General features: G+C 39.4%; 1 protein-coding gene across 4 annotated transcripts in view; it reads right to left on the bottom strand.

Annotated features, from left to right (window-relative positions):
- MPHOSPH9 (M-phase phosphoprotein 9) overlaps positions 1–17,076 on the bottom strand; it is a 30,154-nt gene extending 13,078 nt beyond the window's left edge. The window contains exons 1-11 of one of the 4 annotated variants that reach the window (XM_064168643.1): positions 16,779–17,076; positions 14,224–14,356; positions 13,174–13,324; positions 11,641–11,730; positions 8,117–8,646; positions 6,320–6,443; positions 4,567–4,657; positions 3,238–3,344; positions 2,710–2,835; positions 1,492–1,928; positions 417–575 (exon numbers count right to left, since the gene is read on the bottom strand). In XM_064168643.1, coding sequence (XP_064024713.1) covers positions 417–575; positions 1,492–1,928; positions 2,710–2,835; positions 3,238–3,344; positions 4,567–4,657; positions 6,320–6,443; positions 8,117–8,646; positions 11,641–11,730; positions 13,174–13,324; positions 14,224–14,330 — 1,922 coding nt within the window. In that variant the 5' untranslated portion in view covers positions 14,331–14,356; positions 16,779–17,076. Of the gene's footprint in view, positions 1–416; positions 576–1,491; positions 1,929–2,709; positions 2,836–3,237; positions 3,345–4,566; positions 4,658–6,319; positions 6,444–8,116; positions 8,647–10,963; positions 11,000–11,640; positions 11,731–13,173; positions 13,325–14,223; positions 14,357–16,778 lie in introns of those variants that run through there. The other 3 variants (XM_064168641.1, XM_064168642.1, XM_064168645.1) reach the window with 3 other exon arrangements.
- Positions 17,077–17,123: the final 47 nt, after the last annotated feature.

Raw genomic sequence — 17,123 nt, 5'->3', positions numbered from 1 at the left:
AAACTGACCTGCAAATTTGCTTTATAAAGCTACCAATGAATTCAAGACTGGTTCTGTATCATCTGTAGGTCTTACAAGAAAGGTAAAGAGAGATGGTGTCCACCAGCAAGCCAGGCAAGCACTATCTTACAACATCTGCCAGTCTTTCTTGAGCAACACTTAGAATGGATTCAGCAAAAAGCAGATTATATAAGATTTCTGATCCAAACACCACACTTGCTCTCTGACAATTTTAAACTGATCTTAAACAGCTGCATTAAAATTTGTCCTTAATGGAAGAATATTAGTATCATAAGTGCAGGAAACTGAAGAGTGACATAAACGTCTCATGACATTCAAACCAATCCTGTTCAAGTTTTTATAGTGGAAAGAATACCATTTAGCAGAGGAGGAGGACAAGTAAGGACAAACAGTACCTGTCAGCAAGATTTTGATTGATTTTCTTCAAGTCTTCAGATGATGAAGTTTTATGGCTTGCCTCCAGCTGCTGTTTTAAGCTATGTATCTCAGAGTCATAGTAAGCTCGTAGATCAGCTATGTGTCGAGCATGTTTTTCCCTCAAGTTCTGCCTAATCCTATTTTCAAAATTAAGAACAAAAAGACATTCCCAGCTACCCACATGGCCATGCACTGTTGTATTCACTGGCACATAATGAATTCAGCAGATCAATCTCTCTTAGAGAGCTTTGCTGCGTTCAAATTAAAGCAAAGAAACTTTCATCATCTAAAGCACTGCTGTCAGACACCAACGACTTGCACAGATATTCAAACTAGTACAGATATATTATTATATACAAATACAATACAAAGCTTTATTCTTTCTTCTCTCCTGTGCTATGCGCTAGAAACTATGCATGGAAAATTAAAATAGGAAAACTCCAGCACTGGACTATCTTGAAACCATGATCCCTACATAATCCCTCACACAAGGAGCATGTGCCATGTCTGCTTGTCCACGTGCAAATCATGAGAGCTTCATCATGAATGGGGGATATTTATTTTTCCTGAACGCAGTAATCTGTGCTTCTCCCACCACCTGACTCTAAAGCACAAAACAACCCTCCCAGAACTTTGACATTCCCTGTCTGTGTTAACACTCTCATGTAGCCCACAAAGGAAGCATGTATTTTTATTTTCATGTTTAAACAGAAATAACCAGAGCATTAAAAGATAAAAAACTAGTTTGTCTTCCAATTAAGGCTTTGACATCCAAGGAAACCAGAGAACAAATGTTGTGCCTTAGATTAAACAGTACGGTCTAAAGAAGATTAAATAGTAGGGTCTAAAGAAAGACAACTGTAAGAAGTGGAAATATTACTGTTCTATTTATATGCCATCTGTACTTCAAGGGAGAAAAAAAAAAATCAGCAATATCCAGCTATGTTCTAAGCAGACAGAACTCAGATATTTTATTAATTTTACTTGTTAAGTTTTGCTCCTTTGATGGAAGTGCCAAATCTACAACTTAAAAAGAGAAAAAATAATACTTACTTTGACATTATCACCGGATCTTCAACAGATGTCCCTGAAAGGCTGTATTCTGGCAAACTGTTGTCAGCACACTGAGTAACAGAAGATGGAGTTAGAGTCCGTGCTTCTTCCTCCTCAGTGCTGACTAAAGTATCATTACTAGCAGCCGTATATGCCATTGGAAAGGGACAGCTGCTCTTGTTTTCATTTTGGAATGGGTGATTTCTCCAGAGGTCTAACTGCACAGCTCTGCTGCTGGCAGGGTGTTTTGAAGAATCATCTAACTGAGAAGAATTACTTGTCTGTGAAAAAGAGTCTGTGTCACAATGACTTGAAAATCCAGGCTCTGCCATAGAGTCTGGAGAAAAAGGAGTAGTGTCTTCAGGAAGACTGAAGAAGCAGCATCCTGGGTTCTGCTGACCTGGTTTCATATGCAGAGTTGGATCCAATGTCAAGATCTAGGAAATAAGTTAGAACTGTGATTTAACTTCTGTTCTTGTAAATGGGGTTTATCTGAAAATATTAGTAAACCATTTTCTACATTGCAGGAATTATACTGAATGTTACTACAAACATTTGGTAGAAACAAGCAAGATGGAGGGACCTGTAACAGCTTAGGTGATGACATATAGAAACCCAAGTTGCAAATGTTGAGAAATAAGTCCCCATTAAGAATAAAAGACATATCCTAAGATCTGTAACTGTCTACAAAACCTCTGAAATTTCAGTTATGTAAATAGAAAGACTACAATGTCTGCCTGTAGGCTGAAACAGTAACTTTGTACAGTTACTTCATAGATTATATAAACAGGAGAGTCACATAGCAGGCATCATTACTCATTTTGTATAAGAGGGAAAGCAATATAAAGAAACAGATGTGACAAAGAATATTTTCACAACCTGTGCCTCTTCTGCTTCATGAGTCTTGTGGGAAGTAGTAAGAAAACCCTGATTCTGTAACTGCAGTTCCACGTGCAGTTTATCAGCTGCAGCCTCAGCACAAGCAGATTTGTCCCTGCGCCACCCTCAAGGTTGTGTAGCAAAGGTGCTTGTTTGCCCAAGGCATTCTTAGAGGTTCTTTTCAGCTGGATCCCTTCCCAACGCGATTCATCACACGGCTGCACAAATTGCTGTTCCAGCAAAACGCTGGAGGTGGCAGCAGGGCCCAAGTAATGTGAAACCAGTCTGCAACCGATCAGCGCTTCAAACTGAGACGGGAAGGAAAGAAATTCATGTTACCTCTGGTGGGTGGGTTGACTGAGAAGGAGTCATAAAATCCTGGTCTGGCTGCTGCTTGTTCTCTCTTTGCCTTTTATGATAAATATCCTTCAATGATGAGAGCTTTGTTTCATCAGCAGAAGACAACTTCAACAGGAAAAATCGCTATGTTAGTTTCTCTGAACACAATCCTCCATCCCTAATATAAAGAAACTGTGGGGTGGATAAGTCAGTCTAGAACAGAAAGTGGCTTCTTTCAATGCACTCAATTTAAAAAAGGGTCTTTAATGAGGCACATGGACCTTTAATACACCAGTCAGACTCTTTGCATTTCCCATCTACACAATTTCTTTTAAATGACAAAAAGAGGGTGACTTCAGCAGGGCTAAATGAATAATGAAGGAACAGAATATGAGAGACCGAGTTAACAAAAGAGTCCTCACAGCAAAGTTTGCTTCTGGAGGGCAATTTTTTTTCCAACACAGAAAAAAAAAAATCAAAGATGACAAGCAACTATAAGGCAACTTTGAAAACATACACAAAGTTTACCTGATCTGATGATATTTTTGTAGAGAAAGCATCTGTGAACTCACTTCTGAAATTGGTTGGTAAAGAGTGATACATCTCCTTTTCATCTAACTTCCAGTATGAAAGTCCTGATAAGAAAAAAACCAATTAAATAAGAACAAATAAATATGAATTTCAGACTCATATCTCTAGAACAGGAACCCCAAAATCCATTAGTAAGATGTTATTTTGCCAGCTAACGAGGATGCTGGATTCATTATTTTCATTTATTGCTGAAGCATTTGTTACCAGAAGTTACAAACATCTCAGTGCAAAGGACAAGCAACATAATCTGGATTATATCACACACTATCAGTAACAAAAGCTGCAAATCAGTGAAAACACAGATTTAGTCTTTGATGTTCAAGGAACAAGTCAACATTTACCACACTTTCCTATTTCTACTAATTTCAGTATAGCACTTAAAACCTGAATTACCCTAGGAACAACCCTAGACAGACACTTGATATTACAAACTCTTTGGTTTGGTACTCAGCAGCACACTGTAGCATGCAAAAAGACAGACTACCAGGACTAGATACAGTCTCAATCCCACTTCAGTTTCTTGCATGTATCCCTCTCTCAATAGGTTGTGAAGAAGCAACAAAAATACAGTTTGCAGGGCTGCATCTCTGTGGCCCTGTCTGTTACTGAAATGAATCCACCCTGTTGTGATCAAAATAAGTGAATTAGTTGTTTACATACAGAAGAAGACAAACACTATCTCCATCCCAAAAAACCCTCACCAGAACAGAATAAAACCTAAAAAAAGGCAACAAAACCCCACCACCAATCCTCAGACTCACACCTCAAAACAACAAAAGTAAAACCATACTAACACACAAAAAAAGCACTTCCCCTTGCCTGAGTGGCAAGAACAAGCATTTTTGTTCTTCCCTATTCACACAATGCTCCTGACTTACAGGAGATCAGTACTACTAGGCACTCCTGTGATTACCAGAACAACAGTATTAATCTTCAAAAGATCATTTGATGCCTCATCATGACTTTAACAGTAATTACATTATGAAACAGTTTTAAACATAAAGCTCAGCTTTGGAACCTTAAGAAATTTGAAGAAAAACATTGCTGCATGGCCTACATCTGCCAACAGAGATATGTGGGAGGTACCACACCAGTTTCAAATGCAACAGCAAGAAAAGCAGAATTATGTTACATCAAACATTAATAGCTTGCCAGTGCTCAAACCCTCCTCACCTCCCCGAAGTTATCTGAGATGCACTCCAGTCAGTGTTTTTTAAGTTAGTATTCAAAAGAAAAGGACATTTAAGTGTAAGAAATTAACTATACCTGAAGCTTCAGACACTAAGGAATTTGGACTTTTATTGGGTTGATTGAGGTAAAAAGTGTAAGGTGGCAAAGCAGCATCAGTTGGGTTTGTCTAAAATGACAAAGGGAAAACAAATTTATAAGGAAAATTTCAAGACAAGGATTTTTTTTTTTTTAATCAAGGGTGAAATTCTGAAAAATTGCATGTAAATGTTGTTAGTCTTTTTAAGCACAGGGATTCAATTTCACTATACACCACAATCCAAGCCTAGACAGTTTGTATTTAGGGGAATCACAGTGAAAAGGAGAACTAAGTTAAGCCACACAATAAAAGGATAAGGCTATTTTCTAAGTCTTACACCTGTCTGCTTGTGGAGCATTATTCATATTAACTCTTACAAAAACTCATTTTGGACAGTCATCTAAACTTCCTTGCTGCTTAAGAGGTGCAAGTATGTAGAGTGGGATGACCTACCAAGAAAGTGTTATTCCTTCCTCACTGTATGATTGGAATTTCTTATATTCAGCTATTATGACTGCCACAAATCCAAAGGCATGCTGTCTGTTTCTCAGACAAGATACTACATATCCTTTTCCTCATCATTCCAAACTTTAAGCAACCTCCCCAGCTAATTACAGAAACACCTTTGAAAAGAGTGGGATCAATACATGGGAAAAAAAATAATTTAAGATTTGTTACAGCTCTCCTCTTTAATCAGAGGAAGAAACGTCATGGATCTAACATTGAATCATGTGATTCCTATTTGCTAGTTCTCCTCTTCTCATGTAGGTGGAATCATTCACAGTTTCAGGAATTATTTCCTTAAAAATAGCATATAGAAAGAGGTTTGTGACAATTAATGCGCTGCACTAAGTGCTACATGTATGATGATGACTCATACAATCATGTTGCATAACATCCTTCTGCATCAAAATATTGTATGTGATTTAATTTCCCTCCTCAAAATAATCAGCTTTGTGGACATGCAGTTATTAACTCAAGAATATGAGGTACAGATGAATCAAAATCCTCTCAAAAGAAGCATTTTGAGCTGATTCAGCAGTCACAGCAACTGGCAGTACTACTAATGGTTCTAAAGAGCTATTAGATTTCCTAAATGTCTGGTGTGGAGGTTGGTTAATTTTAGTAATTAGTGCTGCACCTTGTCATACGTAGGCATAAAAGAATGTATCACTCTTACATAAATAATACAAAAGAAGAAAAGGGACAAAAAAAGCCTGCATTTTAGCATAAGAAACTGCAGAGAATACTAAAAAAGCCCAAAACAAACTAACACAAGAAATCTCTGCAGCTTAAAATCCCAATGTAGAAGAACAGTATCTGACCTAAACAAAGTGGCTAATGCCTTCGCAGGCAGAGAATTCTGTGTTCTAAAACAGATGTTACCAGCTGAAATCAAAGATCTCTCCAAAACTTAAGGGTGTAATAAATTGCCATGACTGAAGTTTCAACTGAGAACACAATTATTATCTCTATAATGAAAGAACATGTGTTACTTGGGTAAATTCAGTAGGCAAGGAATAAAATAAGCCAAAGTAGCTATGTGAGTTAGTAGAGAGTGATCCAAGAAGCTCTGCCCACATAAACTTTAAACATATAAATGGGAACTGGGAACATCACTACCCAAATGCTTAAATTCAAGCTCAAGTGCTTAAATCAGCACATGCTGAATCAGAATATACTATAACATTGAAAAATTACCTCTGACAAGAATAATATTATAAAAACACAACAGGATAAAGAGAGACTTACATTCCCAAGTGGTAATTTCCTTGCTTGATTGTTTTCTTGCATAGAGTTCACACACACTTCCTCGGCATTTACTCTTTTGGGTTGGCTTTGTTTCAACTTTTGTGCCCATGATGTTAAAGATTTACTAGATGGTAAGAAACACACACATGTGCTGTAATTACATCTGCCCTTCGATGTGGAGACATGAAATCAATTTCTTCTTCAAAGGGAAAACACAGGCACTGAAACTCCAGCCTATGTGCATTTTAACAAAATAACATGAAGTAACTACTGCTGGAATGTTTTAGGACTCTTCTCTTAAAAAGTAAAACAAAACAACCATGAAAAATCCCACAAACAAACAAATCACTTAAAGTGCCGATGAACTGCATCTATAACAAAAATGGCTTTCTTGCTGCCAAAAAAAACTCATCATAAAGAGCTCTGTATTTTCAGGCAGGCAACTATTTTTGAGTCTGTTCAAGCAGATACTGATCAAAGCCACAATACTGAGCTGGAATTTAAGTGCAGTGTTTTTTTGTGTGCTACCAGTCTGGGTACAAAGATGATATCAGTTAAGACACACTAAGGATGCCTCTCAACTCAAGGGACTCTTCAATAAAAGAAAGATCAAAACAAGACATAGAAGGAAACAGAGGGGCAAAAAATAAAAGCAGAACAGAAACAAAGAGACATTCTAAAACTCTTCTTAGAGGTAGATGTGGAACAATGTTTCCATTTTATTTAAAAAGTGACACTTTGAAAAACCACATACTGGCCCAGTTTGGGACAAAAAGTGTAAAGAATTAAAAGGGTACAACCGAAAATTGAAAAACAAACACAATTTGATTTAACTGAAGTATTCCCCCTTGGCTTGTACCCTTTCTGCCTTCAAACTGAGTCTGTAATACAGAACAGAAAGCAGTATCAAAGAAAAAAATGACAGGATAAAAGGAAAATTATGCTGGTATTATTTCAAAAGTTGTCTCAAATTTTTTTTTCAAACTGCAAAACACTCTTGAATTGAACTTCTCCATCTCTAAGCTCCCCAGACCTAATCGTTTTATTACATACTAGCAAAACACAAGCTTATTTTCACCACTTTCTGTTTTCTCAGCAGAAAGTTTTTATCTCTGCAAACCATTTTCAAAACAACATGCTGTCCATCAGCCCTCTGGCACTGCTCATGGCTATATGAAGCCACTGCCACCACACCATAATAGTCAGTTTGACAGAGAGAGTAAAGCACACTGTTAAGTTCAGTGCAACTAGGGCAGTGTTTGGTCAGTATTAACGCCAGATTATCTGGCCAGCATTTCAAAAAACTCTTGGTAGATCCACCCACCTACTGTCTAGAGCAAATCAGAGATGGACCCACAAAACTAACAGAAAAACCCAAACCCCTTTGGCTGTTGTCCAATTACAAATTGTTACTGTAACTCGTGAATATAAGCTGGCAAAAATGACTGGCTGAGCACAAGAGCGAATAATGTAGATTTACAGTTATGTAAAAGTGGTAATCAGAACATAAAATTCTAGTGTGCAGGTAACACTGTGCAATCTGTATCTTAGCTCCTATTTGCAGAAGAAAAGAGGTTTTCATATTTTCCCCCAATGTATCCACAACAGAAAAACACTGCAGATGCAAGCATGCACCACACAGAAATAATACGCTAAACAAATAACTTTATCTGCCAAGTAGCATGAGATGTTTTGCAATCAAGAGGTTCCATTCAATTATGAGATGTCTTGGGTTACCAACAGCTGTCTACTGAAAGGGGTCTGTCTGCAACATATGAGCAGATTTGAAAAGTTTACCTGGCTTTTTTTCCACAATGAGCTTCATCAGCTTTATGTTCAGATTCAGCAGGCAAACCTAAAGTATCATTCCTTCCTGAAGAAAAAATTTCTTCTGTTTTGGGGGGAGAAAGTTCTGCTTGATTTTGAATGCTGGTTACAACTGCATCACTCTGCAATACTGCTGCATCACTCTGTCCTTGGGAAGTTTTCTCCATGCAGTCTGTGCACTTGCTAATGCTGTGAGATCTGCTGGGGTTCAGTTCAGACGCAGAAAGGGTGCCAAGGGTACCATACCCACTGCTCATTGAAGCATCTTTTGCTAAACATTCCTGATGCAGATCAGATGCATTTGGCTGACTTTCAGCTTCATGAGATTGAAGCTGATTGACAATGCACTCATTTTCTTCAAAGAGTTCAGAATGCATCCCCATTTGCCTCTCTGGTGATGAAGAAGTATCTGCAAGCTTGGCAGGCAAACTTCTGCTCTTGCCGGCACCCCAGTTGCTGGTCTGCAGTTTCACTAACTGCCTGATCTCATCCTGAACCAGCTACAGAAAAAGAAAAGGCACCATTCCTTTGAGATCATGCCACAAATCACGTTTATATTTTTGCATCTTCAATTCATGTAGTTAGTGAGGGAATCAAGAGGATTTATTTCAAAGAATTCAGTTTTTTCAGTGTGTAGACATCTCATGCATAATGTAGATTTACACATACGGTGCATTACAGTAAAATGTGCATAGGAACAGTCTTTAATTCCATGCAGTGAGTCACAGGTCTCAGTAGTCATTTAGTCATGTAAAAAGAATATTAAAATAAATGCATGCATGTATTGACTACATGACTCCAGAAGTATAGGTACCTACCAGGCAATTAAAGAAACATAAACTGCCTAGGTAAGTCTTAGAAGTTTTGCTAAGTTTGGGTTTAAAAGAGTTTATAACTTGGACATACATTTGTAAAGATTGCAAGGACACTTTAATGGAAGAATAAACAATTACTCTGATACACTAATAGGAATAATGTACCTCTGTAAGATTATTTGCATGAAATTTGACTTTGAAGTCTCTGATTTAGATAATAGGTTATTAGGCAGTTCATATAATAAAACGATTCTGATTATGATTGTTTTAGTATCTGATGGAGCAGCTTAAACCCATAACCCTATGCTAACTGACCCCAGGACACTAGATCTACAGATTTAACAGTTGCTTAGTCTTTAGTCTGCAATGCCTATGAAGAGTTCTCTCAGTATAATTGATAAGTAATTCTTTATTTAGTTTTTAAATTTTACAGTTGTGCACTGGTACACAAAAACAACTCTGAGAAACAGCTACCACTTTTGCCAAGGGTCATGAAAAGACTCCATGCTAGCGGCTGTGTCATTTGATCAGTGATCAGTACTTGAGATCAGTTAACTTGAGATTAGTGAACTCTGCATAAGCACACAACTCTAATTGCACACCACAAGATCAGAGTATAGAAGTGTTTTCAAGAACACATTTCAAACTAATTCCCTCAGGAGAAAAAAAAACCCAAACAACAAAAACCAACCATCCTTGCAATAAATTTGAGAACATGGAACTCTACTGCTGTTTTTTTTCCACAGTACCCCAGTGAATTACTCACATGTGAATAAAATGTGGAAAACACACAAAAAATTGCTCTCTGAAAGTGAGAAATACAAAATAAGACTTAATTTCAGAGGAATCTACATGTAATGCCTCATATGTTTTATTAGCCTGCAACAGCATTAACAAATGAATTTCAGCTCAGTCCTTCTATGAAAAAAATAAAAGGGGAGGGGTGAAGTTTCCTGCCACAACAAAGTTGTTTTGTTGTGCTAATGCTTTCAGTCATGACTGCAGCAATCATTTGTGTTTTAATGCTGTGATTCAACTCTTGAGGAAGGTAGAAAAGGGAGAACAAAAAGGAAGAGACAGAACTGTGAGGGCAAAAAAATAAACAAAGTGATCATATTCTCTGCTGACATTTAATTTTTGTCATTAATAATTTATGCAAGAAAAGGCTGCTATTCCAATTATAGAGCACTTTCACTTCTCCTTGCACAGTCACAATTCCAAGAGAAGAAAATATCTGGAGAAAACAAGATGGCATTTCTATACAGCTTGGGGATTGTAGGTACCTCTTTTTTTTAACTCCTTTTCAATAAAGTCTGATCTACTGGTGGTGATAGCTTGTCACAGGCACACTTGTCTTCCAGTGTGCAAATCATATAAGTCAAGAACAGACCTCATTGATTCCAAAATGAACTCAAAGTCTTTTAATCTGTATTTTTCACATGGATAAACATTTATTTTTATAAGCACAGTTGGTCTTAAAACACAGCACAGTGCAAGCCTTAGCTCAGAGTCATGTCATTGCTAACGCAGCATCTTGCTTTTCCACCCCAAAAACCAGCACACTACTATTTTTGCCTTTTTGTTATTCTTGTTAGAACATGCTGAGTTCACTGTATTTCAGAATTTTCACTAGGTCACTGGCATTCCAGTTTAAGTTTGGAATAGCTCCATCTGTTTTACCTAATGAACTCATACAACCGAAAGTAAGTTGTAATGGTTGATTTTCTATTCACTGTGGCAATTCACACAGTTACTAAGTCCCTGTTGATACCACAGACTCAACTCTTCCAGAGGTAGCCTTTCCTATTAAAGACAAAAACTGACAAAGCCAACACAAAGGATTAGCCAAGACTACAACTAGACACAAGTGAATCCAATCACTTTCAGTAAGAGGAAGGAAATATGAGGGTAAGGAAACACTGACAGGACATAAATAATGAGATGGGAGTGGGGAAAAAAAGGTGGAGAGGGAGAAACAGGAGACAGGATAAAAGAACAGTACCTCTTGTTAATTCAGTTCAGGAACTGTTGATTATTACTAGTGTGGAGGGCATCAGAAAGGGAAGGGAAAAACAGCAACCAAAATGATGAAGATATTAAGCATTACAGAATTACCATCTCTTAAACATATATACACATACCTTCTGTTTTAATGGATAAATATGGTTCAGCAAAAATGTGAATTTTCACATGGGTCAGTTTTCAACTGAAGGGTGAAATAAGTGTTCTGCTCTCACAGTGAATGTTTTCCTATGCTACATGTTGTCTAGATGAGGGAGTAACAAGCTGCATAACACTTTCTAACAAAGAGAAAACTACAATGTCTCAAAATTAGAAATTATATAGTCTAACATAATAAAAACCAGTCTGTACCTATCATGCGGGCATTCTGAACTCAATCTTTGTGAAAACTAAACGATTGACAACACATAATGCAAGAATCTTCATCTCTAAAATGGTTCCTATCAGTTACTTTGTTAATTAGCCAAGGCTGTCTCAAACATGCATCACGTAAAGTGGCCATCCTAGTCATCCACTTCCAAGAACTGCCTGTCTGAATACACTCACAGAAAGAGGTAAGAGTGACAGAGATACTGCATTTCTTTTTGGAAGGGAGTGGGATTAGAGAGAAGAGAAACATTCAGCCCAACCTACCTACATTAACATGTCATTACTTACTTGGATCTGACGGTGGAACTGCTCTTGCTGGGCAACTATTTGTTCCTGACATTGTTTTTCTACCAGTCTCAGTAATTGTAGCCACCTTGTCTATTAAATCACAAAGTAAAATAATTAAAGCATAGTCATATTGCATTCCTTACCTTGTACTTTAGCTACAAAATAGTTTTGGAATGCTGTACTTATTGTTGACATAACACAAAGTTTAACATCAGCACTATCGTTGCCCACCTCAGAACACATGCAGCCCCCTGTCACCTCAATGGAAACAATCACTGTGGACATATTCCCTTAAAAAAGGTGACAGAAAGATGACACATCTCAACATCAAATGACTTCAAAGTAGGAACAGCTGGCAGGAAAGTACAGCCAAAGGCTGATCCCAGTTCAATCAATTATAGGCAATTTTAAATTGATAGTTAAACATCCCCTATGTCCAGTGACCCATTCACTCAAGTAGGAAACCATTCCCTTCAGCAATCCAACTAAATGCCATCATGTGTAACAATTTAGTGAGAACAAAAAAAAAATATCAAATACACAGAGTTTCTAAGGTGCAAAATCTGAATCTATAAAGCTATGTTATAGCAGTGTTTACAGAGGTTGATGCTTGAAGCATAGGACACAGGATGTAGAATACATGTGCTGAGACACACACATCTACGTTTTTTTCTTGGAGCTGTTAAAGAGCACTCAAATTAAGCATCTGTCGAGAGACAGTTTGATGGACCACAGCCAGAAAGCTCAAAAATTCTATAGGAACAAGCCCATGGTGTGGAAACCTGAAGTTGTTTGTGGAAACTGGAAATAATAATTAAACTGAAAATCTAAAAAAAAAAAGGCAACATCAAATAAAAGTTGAAAGAATTAACTCAGTGAAACTACATCCTTATTTTTGTTTTGTTTTAAATCATGAAACGAACTAACAAATTGAAATAATAAATAACAAACCCAGAGACATTCTTAGAATGAACACTTCCAACTTCTAAGATCATTTCAGATCAGTTTGAAGTGCCTCAATTTTAAAGGTTTAAATTTTCCAGTTCCAAAACCTGCACTCCAAGTATTGTAAACTTTGGAAAAACAAACATTCACAACCAAGACCATAGAATCACAGAACGGGTTGGCTTGGACAGGACCTTCAAGATCATCTAGTTCCAACTCCCTGCCATGGGTAGAAACACCTTCTACTAAACCATATTGCTCTAGGCCCCATATAACTTGGCTCTGAACACCTCCAGGATTGGAGCCTCCCCAGCTTCTCTAGGCAACCTGTTCCAGTGCCTCACCACCCTTGTGGTATAAGGAAAAAAAAAGCCGAAATATTGTAAAAAGCTAAGATAAATTTGCAATAAAACTCATCCACAGGATTAGTTCATCCATTATAAAAGGATTTACCACATCATGAAGAATAAACACACACATATATAGATCTCACTGCTAAACTACATCATCATTAGGTCTATCTTGCAAAATGCAAATCTGGTATTAATTTAGTTTGAGTTTTTTAAATGAACTTTTAACATGAAATACCTCACAGTTCTTCAAGATTTCCGAGTCAGCACTTCCAATATTCTGGATATCTTGTATAAAGGAGGCAAGCAGCTCAACAGAACCAGGCATTAACAAGGACCCGGTATTCCCTGAGTAACCAGAAACTCCATTGGGATTGGATGAGGGACTTCTAGTGAAACATGAGAAAAAATAGTTCAATTATTCATTGCATCAGTTGTCACACATAGTGGCCAAAATTCTACACTACATATGCTGTGCAGCCATAAAAGAATTATAAATTTAATTTAAGCCCTCATCATGCTGAAAAACAAACCTGATATCTTCATAAGAACAAGAATGTTCTTCAAGAAGGTGTCAAAGAATCTACAACATGTTTCATCCTTATCTTACATACATTAAACACAGCAGCTCTACTAAGAGGCAACATAAGCAGCACAGAGACATTCCTGCTCACAAATATCATCAATGTCAGCTTGTCATCCAATCTCTGTACTTCTTCATAGATTATGAGGTCAGAAGCTTAAAAGATAAAAGCATCTGTGTAACCATGATTTATGAGATCCCAGACTGCTGCCTCCTTTTGAGGAGTTACACATGCAGATAGCAACTCATAATCCCCATCTGGACAGGTCAGTCAAGAAGAACCTCTTCTAACCTGTCACTTAGGTCATTAGTCCATACTTGCTTGCCCTTCTTATTCACTGAGAATTGAACAAAAAAACAACTCATTTTTTTCTAAGCTGCAGTTCTCTACAAATAACTTAGTATAATGCATGACCTTTCCAAAGAATGATCTGTTATAGTTTGTCCAAGACAGGTTTCCATGCCCCTCCTCAGTTTTAAGAGGCACATGGCAAGTTACTAAGCTTTTAAGGAAGGCTTAACAGTTTTGTCAGTGAGGCTTTTCTCATTGAAGATTGTATCTCTAAATGTAAAAACAACCCTTAAATAAAATATATTGCAGAGTATTACACATTATTTCACCTTAGTAACAATGTTACTGTAAGAGCATTCTAACTAAGCAAAACAAAAACAGTCTTTGTTAGGACTTCCTTCAGCGTGTGTTACCTGTTACAGTTCAAGTTACAGACAGAGCTGTGGGTATTCCTGATATTAGAGTTTGCAGAAGAGGAAGAGATTTCTTGTACAGCATTCACCACGTCACAGCTTTCCATATCTTAATCCCAAGTATGATGATACCCTGAAATATTAAGAAGTAAGCATCATCCTTCTTAATAAAAACAAACCAAAATAAAAACCATTTGACTTTGTTGTTGGAAGAAACAGAATTTGATTAAAGGGACAGTTGCTTCAGCTAAACAACCCCAGAAAATGCTAACATTCTGCCACGAACCTTTTCTTCCTTGTTCCATGCCATGCTTGCAAACAGGTGTTGTTTAGTCAGCTTTGTACTCATTGGACTCCTACATACCAAAGACTCCTATCTGAGCATCACACATCTACACCGGGCTGTAAAGAGTGTCTGAGCCCAAAACATTCCTGGTAGAACAGTGTGGTGGGGGTTTGGTTGGCTATGTTTCTAAATCAGAGGCTTCAAAGATTGGTTTTCAACACTCTGAAAAGGACTACTGTAAAAGGGACTATTGTCAATTTGCTGAACAGGGATCTGTGCCTTCACTAGAAGAAACACACTCACCAAGAAATGAAATCAAGACCCACTGAGTTAGACTATATTTGACCAATTTTGCAATTTGGCTTGTTTTTTTTCACAGAGTTACCTTTTTTTTCTGAGCTACCTTTCTTACCACTTAACAACAAAAATGTAGTCAACCAGGAATCCCATAGCATTTAAAACCAGCAGCTGGTTAACTGAAAGCATCATAAATAGATAGAGGACAGTTGTGAGATGGCCTTACAGTGCTCAAAGCAGCAGTTTACAAAAATAGCTGTAGGGAGACTTAAACATTCTTCCAGTTTTCATACTTTCACTACAAAACCACTTGAAATACATTGATTGATCAGTTCTTCTATAGTGCTTATTTCAGCATGTCCTACACTCTGATGAGTTCGTCCTTTTTTCTAACTCTAAAGAAAAACTTCGTGATCATTTCGTGGATGGACGACAATGAGGGACATTAAGAAGTATTGTCCTTATTGCCTGTGAGAATACTAATAAATCCCTGCTGCCTCAAAGAAGCACACCACCTTCACAGTACCACCATTCTTCTTCACAGGGCTTACAAGGGCAAGTCACCAGCTTCTAAATATCTAAGCTTTCACCATTTGTAGAGACATAGAGATATATCTCTAGCAGATAGTTTCAGAAATACAAAAAGATGTTTAGACGTGAAGGAAAATGATGGAGAACTCTCTGATTTTTCCCTGTTTTGCTGGAGCCTGTTTGACTTCAGCAGAAGTGTTTTCCAATCCAGAACTGGCTTGGAAATGCCAGAACTGGAAGTTTTCACAGACACACATATCCTTTAGGCAGAGCTTCTTGGGATAAAGGAAAGAAAGAAAAGCCTTTCTTCTCTTTCGAGTGATCAGAAGTGTGGAAGGCTTGGACATTATCAGACACCTAACCTGACAGATGAAGCAGATGCTGCATCTCTGGAGCAGGCAGTTGGCGACGGTGGTGGCTCCATCAGTCACCCCCGTCTCCCCAGGATGAAATCATGGGTGGCCTATCTCAGCAGCACAGCAAATGGGTGGGACTTAGCTGTGACAGAGGCTCGTTTCATAACCTCATTAGAAATCTGCTCGCAGTAAAAATAATATGAAGTGAGCTGTAATTCGGCTCAGGAACAACTAAGCTGTCAGCTGTCGTTTCTGTAGCACAGAACAGTCCTTACAGGGCCAAGTTGCTACATAAAGAAGTAGGAGGGGTTTTTTATTATTAAAAAAAAAAAAAAAAGCCGCGAGATATGTTTCTTTTATCAGTGCTGATGCAGATGCAAACATCTGGGCTGGCACAGACTCGATGACTGCGGTTCTGCATTTCATGATCTCCCGCGGCCACCCCTCGCAGATGGCCAAGGCGTGACAGGGTGTCTCGGTCCTCGCTTCCCCTCCCACTACCAGGCCCCATCTGCCCAGCTTCCCAAGAGCTTCCCGACGGCCCCCGAGAAGGGGCAGAGAGCCTCTGGCCTACAAAGACCTACAAGGTCCCCTCAAGGAACGGCCTTACCCCAATAACAGAGTTCCCTCAAGGGACCCCTCCTCGCCACGTCTGCTCCCTCAGGGCCGCTTCCCACCACTCAGTGACCTCCTCCCCAGCTCTGCGCACCCCTTCCCGGGCTCCCTTTCTGTCACAAGAGACACGCACACACACACCCCTAACTCGCTCCCTCAGCCTCCTCTCCCCTCAGCTCTGGCCCCCTCAGGGCCCCCCGCCCCCAGCTCTGTTCCCTGCGGGACTCCTCCCCCACCCCAGCCCCCTTAAACAAAGCTCCGCCCCCACACTCTCATTGGGCAGCTGCCACTCGCGCTCCGGGATGTTGACAGCTCCCCTGCCTCGGATTGGCTGGGACGCCCGTCACTCGTGGGGGAAAGGGGCAGGAGGTGCAGTGGAGGCGAGCTGGCGGTTCTGGGACGCAGCCAAACATAAAGGCGCTGCCGGGTCCGGCCCCGTCGGCTGCCCCTATGGATCGTCCGCTTCCTACCCGCATTGCCGAGAGTCCACCTCGGAGGCGTCCGCAGCGGACCGAGAGCTGCCTCCTTCAGCGACCGTTAGACGATAAACAGGCGCGGCCCACCGCCTCCCAGCGATTGGCGGCCGAGTTTCGAACGTGGTGGGGCAGAGGGCACCCCAGACCGAGCACAGCTCGGTGATTGGCCGCCTTGACCGCGCGTAGAGCCGCGCCTTCCGCGCTGATTCGCTCTGTGCAAAAGCACGCACCCACCGCGACAGCATTGGTCAGCGCGGCTACGCGCCGCGGAGCTTCCCGGAGCGTGATTCGTAGTGGGTGGGCGGTGTGCGTAAGCCCAGCCCTCGCCCAACGATTGGC

This window comes from Pogoniulus pusillus, chromosome 30 (genome assembly GCF_015220805.1).
Source record: "Pogoniulus pusillus isolate bPogPus1 chromosome 30, bPogPus1.pri, whole genome shotgun sequence".
Lineage (NCBI taxonomy): Eukaryota > Metazoa > Chordata > Aves > Piciformes > Lybiidae > Pogoniulus > Pogoniulus pusillus.
The sequence above is the reverse complement of the archived record's forward strand: the minus strand, read 5'-3'. Positions and strand labels throughout refer to the sequence as shown.